The sequence below is a fragment of the Papaver somniferum genome, unplaced genomic scaffold (genome assembly GCF_003573695.1).
Source record: "Papaver somniferum cultivar HN1 unplaced genomic scaffold, ASM357369v1 unplaced-scaffold_18, whole genome shotgun sequence".
Lineage (NCBI taxonomy): Eukaryota > Viridiplantae > Streptophyta > Magnoliopsida > Ranunculales > Papaveraceae > Papaver > Papaver somniferum.
The window spans coordinates 2,482,231-2,493,237 of record NW_020627707.1 but is presented as its reverse complement, the minus strand read 5'-3'; the positions used below and the strand labels follow the sequence as shown (position 1 = coordinate 2,493,237).

Below are 11,007 nucleotides of genomic sequence, written 5' to 3'. Positions count from 1 at the left end.
CACGGATTCTGAAAATCTATGAGGAGACGATTTTTTTGGCGATTCATCTGGAATTGTTGATAAAAAATCTACTTGTTCCCGTAAATATCGCATTTTCCCCTCGTAAGCGTGAATTAAATTGTTATTGTTTACCCGTGTTTTTTTTGATCGGTAAAGAAAAGATTATATTGATAAAAAAAGAGGGTTTTAAAGATTTATACCACCCTAAGCCAAATACAAGAAGAGAAAAAGAAGCAAAGCCCACAGACAGGCTAAGCCTTAGGAAAGGAAAAGACAAAGCAAACCTACAAACCAACCAAAAACAGAACTAAGCACTAGTGAGAATCAAAGAAAGAATTGTGTTAGTTCTCCATGACATCTGAGGAGGATAAATTATCAAAATCTTTGATAACTAAAGACGAAGAATAGAGGCAGTAAATTACTTTGTTGGTCACAGCCACATCGTTGCAGACTTTGTCAGTAAAAACTCTTGCATTCCGCTCTTGCCAGATGCACCAAAGAACTTCCGCAGGGATTAAATTCCAAAGATAAGTCAAAGCATCTGAAGATTTCTTCAAATGCCAGGAATGAACAACATCTGAAGGATGCTCAGGCATTGCAAAATACCAATTCAATTTTTCCAGAAATTTACTCCAAATCTTTTTTGCAAAACTACAATGCAGCAGAACATGAGAAGTAGTTTCAGGTTCACTGCAAAATAAGCATTCAGCTGGAACATCCATTCCCTTCCTTCGCAAAGAATCTCTTGTAAGTAATCTTCTGTGAGCAGTTGTCCATAAGAAAAAGCCAATCTTTGGAGGATATTTCTGACGCTAGATAAAAGAAAAGATTGTTTTATCTGTTGTGTCAGCATCAATCAAGTTAAGAAAATCATACAAGGATTTGACAGAGAAAACTTTACTTGCACAAATATTCCACTGAAGTTCATCCTCAAGATCAGGAGTGAAAGTGAAAGAAACCAAATCTGAGATAAGTATAGCATGTTCTATTGCAGCAGCACCAAACAATCTTCTTGGAGATATCAAATTCCACTCAACACCATTTTCTCCATCGACACAAATTTCAGCCACTTTGAGATTTTTAGATCTTGAGACATTATACAGATGAGGAAAAAATCTTTAATGGGAGTGTCATACAACCAACTATCTTCCCAAAATCTAGCCAAAGAACCAGACTAAACTTTAAACCTCACATGTTTCAGAAAGAAAGAATTGTGATTCATAATAACCCTCCAAACTGATCTGCCATAAGAGCAAGTAGGAAATCTTAGCCATCCAGGGTACATATCCAACACCATATTTCTCAGCAACAATTCTCCTCCACATAGCATCTTCTTCTGTAGCAAACCTCCAAGACCATTTACAAAGAAGAGCTTGACTCATTTTTTTTCTTCATATTCTTAACTCCTAGACCTCCATGCTTCTTTTTTCTGCAAATAGCCATCCATTTCACCAGATGCAATTTCTTTCTTCCCACATTGTCATGCCACAAGAAGTTTCTGATAATTGTTTCTAATTTTTTACATACGGAACTGGGCATTTCAAACAAGCTCATATAATAGACTGGTAAGCTAGATAAAACACTGTTAATTAGTGTGAGCTTACCTGCTCTTTTGAGTATATTTTTCTTCCAACCAGCAAGCCTTGCAATAAATCTATCCACTATATTGTCCCATTTAGCTACACCTCTACACTTATCCCCAAGAGGAAGACCAAGATAAATAGTGGGAAGTATGCCAGAATAACATCCCAAAATGTCACAGAACTGAGTTAAGTCTCCATCAAAACCAACTCCAAAGATTTGACTCTTAGAAAAATTTATCTTCAAACCAGTTAACAGCTCAAAAGAAAGAAGAATTATCCTAAGATTTTTCACTTGTTCAATATTAGCATCTAGAAAAATCAGAGTGTCATATGCAAATTGCAAATTACTAATGAGCGTACCTTCATTATTGACCTGAAAACCAGAGATAATACCTTGCAGTTGAGCTTGTTTTAACATGTAAGAAAGAGCTTCACCAACCAAAAGTAATAAAAAAGGGGACAAGGGATCTCCTTGTCTGATACCCTTCTTACTAGTAAAAAAGCTAGAGGCACTACCATTCACCAAGACAGAGAATTTCACAAACTCAACACAACATTTCACCCAACTCCTCCACTTATCTCCATAACCTATTAGCTTCAAAATCTCATCTATAAATTCCCAATTAACATGATCAAAAGCCTTCTCAAAATCCACCTTGCATAACAAACCAGGCTTTGCACTTCTAGTTCCAGAGTCAATAAGCTCATTGGCAATTAACACTCCATCTAAAATTTGTCTTTTCTTAATGAAATTTCTTTTATGTTGAGAAATAACTGATGGAAGACTTACCTTGAACCTTTCTGCCAACATTTTTGAGAGGATCTTATAAGCTCCATGTACCAAACTAATTGGTCTGAGATCTTTAATTCCTTCAATTGTATCCTTCTTAGGAATAAGAGCTATGAAGGTATTCTTGAGTTTCCAATCTAGAAAGCTTCTATCTTGTAAATCTTCCAGAACTTTCATAAAATCTTCTTTTAGAATGTCCCAACAAAGTAAGTAAAAGCTCACAGGAAATCCATCTGACCATGGAGCTTTATTTTGACCTAGAGATTTGATTGCTAGTAAACATTCTTCTTCATCAAAATCTCTTTCCAACCAAGTGCACATTTCATCAGAGATTGTACTAAACCGCATTCCTTCCAATTGACTTGTCTTCTGTTATTAGCTTGAAAGATTTGTTGAAAGTAATCCACAATACCATGTTTAATTTCTTCTTCATTATCAGTTAAAACACCATGTACCTTAATAGAGCCAATATAACTTCTTCTCCTATTATCATTTGCCTATCTGTGAAAATATTTGGTGTTGTTCTCATTGTTCTTAATATCATTAATTCTTGCTCTGCACCTCCACTTTTCATCTTTCACCCAAGTTAGTCTGCACCATTCTTGTCTTGCAGCTACTCTCTCATCCCATTGAGCACTTGAAAGGTCTTTATGCAGATTTTCTTCAATCTCCAAATTGTTGAAAGTTTCCTCCAAATCTTCCAACTTTCTCTCAAGTTCTCCATACTCTTGCTTGCTCCACTCTTTTAGCTTTGGCTTTAACATCTGAAGTTTTTTGCAGAATACAAACCCTGGATTACCTGCAACAGAAAAAGACTCCCACCAATCTTTTATAAGTGAAATAAAATGAGGATGAGAAAACCAAAAAAACTCACAGTGGAATGAAGAAGTGATAGGCCTCAAAGATATTAAATTTAAATGCAAAATGGTCCCCGGCAGCGGCGCCAAAAACTTGATAGGCCCGGAAGGGTGTATAAAATGAAGCGCAATGAAAACGCGGGCCTACAGTAATACCGCAAGTGCACGGTCGTCAGTTGTAGCTCGTGCAAGTACGGGTCGATCCACAGAGATCGGGTGTGTTTTGGAGTGTTCTAGCTAATTGGGTTCCTAAATTGCTATTGGGCTAAGAAGCCTTTTTGGCTTCAATTGGGCTTAATGGGTTTGTTTCAATAAAATGAACTGAGTTTGGGCTCAGTTAGTCTTTGAAGTGCAAATGGGCTTTGGGCCTTTGATTGAGCTTTGGGCTCAATTTCACCCTAACAGTGAAGTGATCTTTCACTGTAATTTGGCTTTGGGCCCTCTGGAATGAAATGTATTGGGCTTGGCTAATGAACTAGGCCTTTGGGCTTCACTGAATTGAACTTGGGCTTAGTTGGCTTGGAGAGGCAGCAGCAGTAGCAAGACTGCACAGCAGCTGCACAAGCAGTGCAAGTAGCAGCAGCAGCCTAAGCAATGAAAGCAGCTACAGCAGGGCAAAACAAGGCAATGAAAGGCAAAGCAGGGCAAATAGTATGATGCAGCAGCAGCACAAGTGCTGCACAGCAGGGGAATTCAAAGCAGCAAGGCAATGCAGTGAAAGAAAGAAAGCAGCAGCAACAGGGTTGCAGCAGCAGCTGCAGCTGCACAAGTGACAGAGAAGGCAATGCACAGCAGGACAAAAGCAATGCAGCAGCAACAGGGTTGCAGCAGCAGAGAAGAAGCAACAACAGCAGAGGCAGCAGTGTAGCAGAAACAGACAAGGCAGTGCAAGCAAAAACAACACAGGGCAAAACAAGGAACAAAGCAAATGAAAACTAAACAGTAACAAAAGGGAAGATACAACAGGGCAACAGCAAAAGCAAAGAACAAAACAAGATGAACCAAGGCCTAAGCCAAGGGCAGGGATGATAGTGAAACTGAAATGAAGCAAGGCTAGGCAGAAAACAGGCAAACAAATAGAATGGGAAGAAAACTAGCTTGCTATGAGCACTAGTTTCTCCCAATGCTCAATCAAAGTGCAACCTAAGCATACACAAGAATGGCAAGAAAATCAGCTTGCTATGAGCACTGATTTCTTCCATTACACAATCACATCAATGCTTCAAATGTATCTAGCCTAGCATTCCATCATGTAACTGACAGTGACAGGAGCAACAACAAACATGAACACAACTAACTGAACTAACAATGAATAACATCTAAACAGGACACATGTTAACAGGAGATGAAAATAAAAACATTAACAGAACAAAGTAACAAACATTAACATGACAAATTAACAGTGAATTAACATGACATTGCACATTCAACAGAAACATTAACAGGATATTGCAACTTAACACATTGATATTAACAGAACATAGTGATCATGAACTTAAATTGAGCTGAAATTGAACATTTAACAGGACATGAAAGTCCTGGATGTTGGCTAGTCCAAACATCAGTAAAATGGAAACTTAAACATATGCAGTGATACACATTTAACAGGACATGAGAGTCCTGGATGCAGGCTACTCCAAGCATGGTTTCTAACACAACCCATAGTCCCAATTTATACCCAATTACATCATTAGGGTTTTCCCCAATTTTCCCCCAAATTCAGTGAAATTAGGTTTTGCAAATTACCTAATTTTATGGCACAATTCCTCCCATGTGCGACGACCCATTCTTCCTCTGACGCTCCTGCTGCTATCCACGCCTCCAATTGCTTCATCTATCAATCTAATTCACCAAATCCAATCCTAACAGTGAAGAGGATGGTGGAGTTGTTGAAATAGAGTAATAGGTGATAGGGGTGATGATAGTAGTGATGGGTTGTGGTTGTTGTGGAGAGTTGGTGGTTTGGTGGCTGTTGCAGGAGTGGTGGTGATGATGGTGGTGCGGCAGGGAAGGAGGTGGTTCTGCAGAGAGGGGGGTGATGGTGGTAGATGGGTTCGATAGAATGGGAGAAGGGGGTTGTTTGGTTAGGTGGTAGGGCTCGGGTGATAGAGTGTTGAGCGAATCCATCTAGTCTTGATGTTTCGTGAGATGGGCCGCGAGATGCGAAGCTGGTAGGTGAATCAGACGGTGATGCGGAGTGAAGCTTGTAGCGACCGCTAGATTTTTTGATACAACGAAATCAACGATGCCAGATGGAGTTAGGTGTTGTAGTGTTAGGCGGAGATATCAAACTTTGATGCACAGCAATGGAGCGACCGTTGGATTCAACTACCATCTAATCTGAAGGCTTGGAATTTCAGCGCTGTGGTGCTTGGCAGAGACTTCAGATTTTGATGCTCTATGCAGGAACGACCGTCGGATGCTTCTGAGAACTGATCTGATGGCTGAGAACGGAGGCGCTTTTGTGTGTAGAAAATGAGGTTGTGCGCACCATTCTTCGCGGCTTCCTTGCGTAATTTCTCCCGGCTTTTCACTACTTTTCTGCTCTTTTCGCTCCGCGACTCATCCGAACTTTATTTATTACCTAAAAGTGCAAAATTAATTAATAAAAATATTTATTCTTGAAAACAATGAAAATACAGAATATGGGATAAAATATAGAATTAATGCATAAAAGATGAGTTAAATTGCCAACAAAAAGGGATAAATATATACAATATTTGGCACTCATCAAATACCCCCAAACCTGAATTTTACTTGTCCTCAAGTAAAACAAAACTAAGGAAATCCTAACTATACCACTGTCGCTGGTCTCTCGAATGCATTTAGCGTATGCACTAAGCCTTTTAAACCACTAAGTGTCCCTAGTGGACGAGTGAAGTCTCGTGAAGGTTTACCAGAGGTGTGCCTACAAAACCTAAGGACAAAATATAAGCTCATATTCCATCAAACGTGACCTGTGCAAAACAGTTAAGCTCACAGCAAAATGGAGATGTCAATCTAGCTATCGAAGGCACAATCCTAGCACTGATAACAAATAAAGACATGTGATAAGAGTGTAAAGTGTATCTACACATGTGTAAAGAAAGATCTGAAGTCATGACTACTAATCACCAAGAGATAGTTTCTCAGGCTAAGAACTGAGGTCGAAATCTAGCTAGCTGTCCGGACTTTACGAGAATTGTGAATGAGTTGGAGGTATTTCACAATTGCTCGCGTTGTACATCAATGGCATACACCCTCCTTGCTTACAACACAAAAACAACAAAAGATGACTATTTACATGACTCTTATTTACATTGACAATTCTCTTTTTATTTTTGGAACAAGAGATGATGGAATTGATAAATACTTGATTTTTTTGTATTTTTCTGATATTTTTTTTCTTTTTTTGAATATATTTTTTTTCTCTCTTTTTTTTTTTTTTTTTTTTCTGAATATATACATCGATTTTTTTTTTTTTTTTTTTTTTTACAAGGAAACACTTTTGATACATAACAAAAAGAAACAAAAGATTACATGACACTTTGCAAGAGGTAGCCCTTTTTGATGCACCCAGTTAAATTCGATGGTTGTTTTCTTAATGTAACCTCCACCTTCTATCCCAACCAACCAAAGAACAAGCTAGTCAAGTTTCGTTCAGTATTCTAAAGTGATTGGCAATCGTAACTTCCTATCAAACACCTTGAAGATCGAGGCCATACATGTATTGGTAGATCGTGCGCGTGCAAATTTCTTATCACTATGTGAATTGTGCTAGAATCAGGTGCCTAAATATCTAGACTAAGACTCCTAATAAAAATACATATTTGCACAAGAGTCAACATTTCAAGGTAAATGAGCTCCATTTTTATGATTTTTTCATTTTTTTTTATTTTTTGAATTTTGATTTTTCAATTTTTTTTTGGAATTTTTCAATTTTTTTCAAAAAGATGGAGTTTTGTTTTCAATTATGGCAAATTCATGGTATCTACTCTATACCCCCAAACCTAAACTAAACATTGTCCTCAATGTTTCAAAATATGGAAAGATTAAATGCAACATATGGAAAGGGACATGCTGAGTAGAGTAAAAGGAGAGAGAATACCCGATTTCGGCGAAAGCAGAATTAAAACTCCGTTATTCAAGGCAAAAATCCAACATATTTCAGCCGAGATCATATTGGATTAGCAAAATATATACAAAAGGAACAAAAGGGTTTTTAAGAAATTTTATCTACTGGATTATATACAAAAAAATCACCATACACCAAAAGTCTAAAGAGTTGAGGATCAACCCAAAAGAAAAAGTGTAGAGACATGGAAAGTTTCAAAACACTAAAATTGGACTTAAATGGGAGAAAAATAAAACTTTTTTTTTTTTTTTTTTTTTTAAAAAAAATGGGAGAAAAGTAAAAAATTTTGGTTTTTTTTTTTTTTTTTTTTTTTTTTTTTTTTTTTAAAGAAAGAAAATAAAGAAAATAAAATTTGGTTTTTTGAAATGGGAGCACGCCCACTGTTTGTCCTCTAATGGAATGGAAGGAAGGCCGCGGCCCACGAAACACTAAGTTTTAATTTTGAAAGTTTAATTTGGCCCAGTTGGTTAAGGCCCGACGTTTGTTTTAAAACTTTGGTTTCGAGGTCCACTCTTGAGTGGAAGCAAGTCCACAATCAGTTATAAGCTCAGCTGGGTTTAAACCCAGAGTCCAAAATACAAGTCCAATGAAAGAATTTAAACAAGCCCACAAATTAAACAAACAAGCCCACAAATAAATTATTACAAACCCAACAGAAAATAAGAGAAGCCCAAAAATTGGCTTTAATATTACAAGCCCACAATTAAAAAATTGGAAGCCCACAATTCGGGTTCTCTTAAATGGGTTACCTTTTAAGCACAGCCCAGCTGCTCTGATATTGTTGCAAAAACCCAGTTGGGTTTTGGTTCTTTTCCTTGGTGGCGTCCCAGCAGAGAAAAACAGGTTCAGAACAGCAGGTCCAACAGCAAATGAAGTGAAGCAGATGCAGATGCAAATGCTATGAAATGAAATGCAAAAATAGCTAAGAAAAACAGAGATAAAACACAGCACCAATCCCCGGCAACGGCGCCAAAAACTTGGCAGCCTGAATTGGATTGGGCTCAACTTGCTTTGGAAGGCAGCAGCAGCAAACAGCTTGGCAGAGGCAACACAGCAGCAGGCACCAGTAGCAGCAGCAGGAGCAGGAGCTGCACAGCAAGGCCAACAGCAACAGCAGCTGCAGGGCACAAGCAACAGCAGCAGCAGCTTGGCAACAAGCAACAGCAACAGCAGCTGCTTGGCAGCAGAATGGAGATAGTGATGCAGCAGGAACTGCAGGAAGGCAGCAGCAGCAGCTGCAAGGGAAGAAGTGACAGCAGCTTGGCAGGAGAAGTAGCAACTGCACAAGCAGGGGAAAGAGTATGATGCAGCAGCAGCACAAGTGCTGCACAGCAGGGGAATTCAAAGCAGCAAGGCAATGCAGTGAAAGAAAGAAAGCAGCAGCAACAGGGTTGCAGCAGCAGCTGCAGCTGCACAAGTGACAGAGAAGGCAATGCACAGCAGGAGAAAAGCAATGCAGCAGCAACAGGGTTGCAGCAGCAGAGAAGAAGCAACAACAGCAGAGGCAGCAGTGTAGCAGAAACAGACAAGGCAGTGCAAGCAAAAACAACACAGGGCAAAACAAGGAACAAAGCAAATGAAAACTAAACAGTAACAAAAGGGAAGATACAACAGGGCAACAGCAAAAGCAAAGAACAAAACAAGATGAACCAAGGCCTAAGCCAAGGGCAGGGATGATAGTGAAACTGAAATGAAGCAAGGCTAGGCAGAAAACAGGCAAACAAATAGAATGGGAAGAAAACTAGCTTGCTATGAGCACTAGTTTCTCCCAATGCTCAATCAAAGTGCAACCTAAGCATACACAAGAATGGCAAGAAAATCAGCTTGCTATGAGCACTGATTTCTTCCATTACACAATCACATCAATGCTTCAAATGTATCTAGCCTAGCATTCCATCATGTAACTGACAGTGACAGGAGCAACAACAAACATGAACACAACTAACTGAACTAACAATGAATAACATCTAAACAGGACACATGTTAACAGGAGATGAAAATAAAAACATTAACAGAACAAAGTAACAAACATTAACATGACAAATTAACAGTGAATTAACATGACATTGCACATTCAACAGAAACATTAACAGGATATTGCAACTTAACACATTGATATTAACAGAACATAGTGATCATGAACTTAAATTGAGCTGAAATTGAACATTTAACAGGTCATGAAAGTCCTGGATGTTGGCTAGTCCAAACATCAGTAAAATGGAAACTTAAACATATGCAGTGATACACATTTAACAGGACATGAGAGTCCTGGATGCAGGCTACTCCAAGCATGGTTTCTAACACAACCCATAGTCCCAATTTATACCCAATTACATCATTAGGGTTTTCCCCAATTTTCCCCCAAATTCAGTGAAATTAGGTTTTGCAAATTACCTAATTTTATGGCACAATTCCTCCCATGTGCGACGACCCATTCTTCCTCTGACGCTCCTGCTGCTATCCACGCCTCCAATTGCTTCATCTATCAATCTAATTCACCAAATCCAATCCTAACAGTGAAGAGGATGGTGGAGTTGTTGAAATAGAGTAATAGGTGATAGGGGTGATGATAGTAGTGATGGGTTGTGGTTGTTGTGGAGAGTTGGTGGTTTGGTGGCTGTTGCAGGAGTGGTGGTGATGATGGTGGTGCGGCAGGGAAGGAGGTGGTTCTGCAGAGAGGGGGGTGATGGTGGTAGATGGGTTCGATAGAATGGGAGAAGGGGGTTGTTTGGTTAGGTGGTAGGGCTCGGGTGATAGAGTGTTGAGCGAATCCATCTAGTCTTGATGTTTCGTGAGATGGGCCGCGAGATGCGAAGCTGGTAGGTGAATCAGACGGTGATGCGGAGTGAAGCTTGTAGCGACCGCTAGATTTTTTGATACAACGAAATCAACGATGCCAGATGGAGTTAGGTGTTGTAGTGTTAGGCGGAGATATCAAACTTTGATGCACAACAATGGAGCGACCGTTGGATTCAACTACCATCTAATCTGAAGGCTTAGAATTTCAGCGCTGTGGTGCTTGGCAGAGACTTCAGATTTTGATGCTCTATGCAGGAGCGACCGTCGGATGCTTCTGAGAACTGATCTGATGGCTGAGAACGGAGGCGCTTTTGTGTGTAGAAAATGAGGTTGTGCGCACCATTCTTCGCGGCTTCCTTGCGTAATTTCTCCCGGCTTTTCACTACTTTTCTGCTCTTTTCGCTCCGCGACTCATCCGAACTTTATTTATTACCTAAAAGTGCAAAATTAATTAATAAAAATATTTATTCTTGAAAACAATGAAAATACAGAATATGGGATAAAATATAGAATTAATGCATAAAAGATGAGTTAAATTGCCAACAAAAAGGGATAAATATATACAATATTTGGCACTCATCAAGAAGGACCACACTTCAAACCATCACAAATCAGGGCTATAGGGCTATGATCAGAGACAGTTATAGGCAGAGCTTGTTGAATAACATTAGGATACTCCAACTCCCAATATAAAGTAACCAACAATCTATGAATTCGACTTCAAATGCTTTGGACTTGATTATTAGTCCAAGTATATGTGGCACCAATCAAAGGCAAATCAATAAGATGATGCTTGGAAATGAATTTATTTAGCCTCTCCATTCCACATGTATAATCACTTCCGGTAGATCTTTCATGGAAAAA

The 11,007-nt window shown here is 39.0% G+C and overlaps 1 protein-coding gene across 1 annotated transcript; it reads right to left on the bottom strand.

The window, feature by feature from the left end:
- Positions 1–341: 341 nt before the first annotated feature.
- LOC113337828 lies at positions 342–2,721 on the bottom strand. The gene is made up of 3 exons (XM_026583408.1): positions 1,605–2,721; positions 877–1,069; positions 342–759 (listed from the first exon to the last, which is right to left on the bottom strand). The coding sequence occupies exons 1-3, from the start codon at positions 2,719–2,721 to the stop codon at positions 342–344; spliced, it is 1,728 nt and encodes a 575-aa protein (XP_026439193.1).
- Between the last annotated feature and the right edge of the window lie 8,286 nt (positions 2,722–11,007).

What these genes read in the sequence shown, in the direction of transcription:
- LOC113337828 (XM_026583408.1), bottom strand. Translation starts at nt 2,721, where the DNA reads ATGCGGTTTAGTACAATCTCTGATGAAATGTGCACTTGGTTGGAAAGA. An exon ending in AAATATACTCAAAAGAGCAG is followed by an intron (nt 1,070 to 1,604) that starts GTAAGCTCACAC and finishes AAAATCTCAAAG; the next exon opens with TGGCTGAAATTTGTGTCGAT. An exon ending in GTTTTCTCTGTCAAATCCTT is followed by an intron (nt 760 to 876) that starts GTATGATTTTCT and finishes AACTGCTCACAG; the next exon opens with AAGATTACTTACAAGAGATT.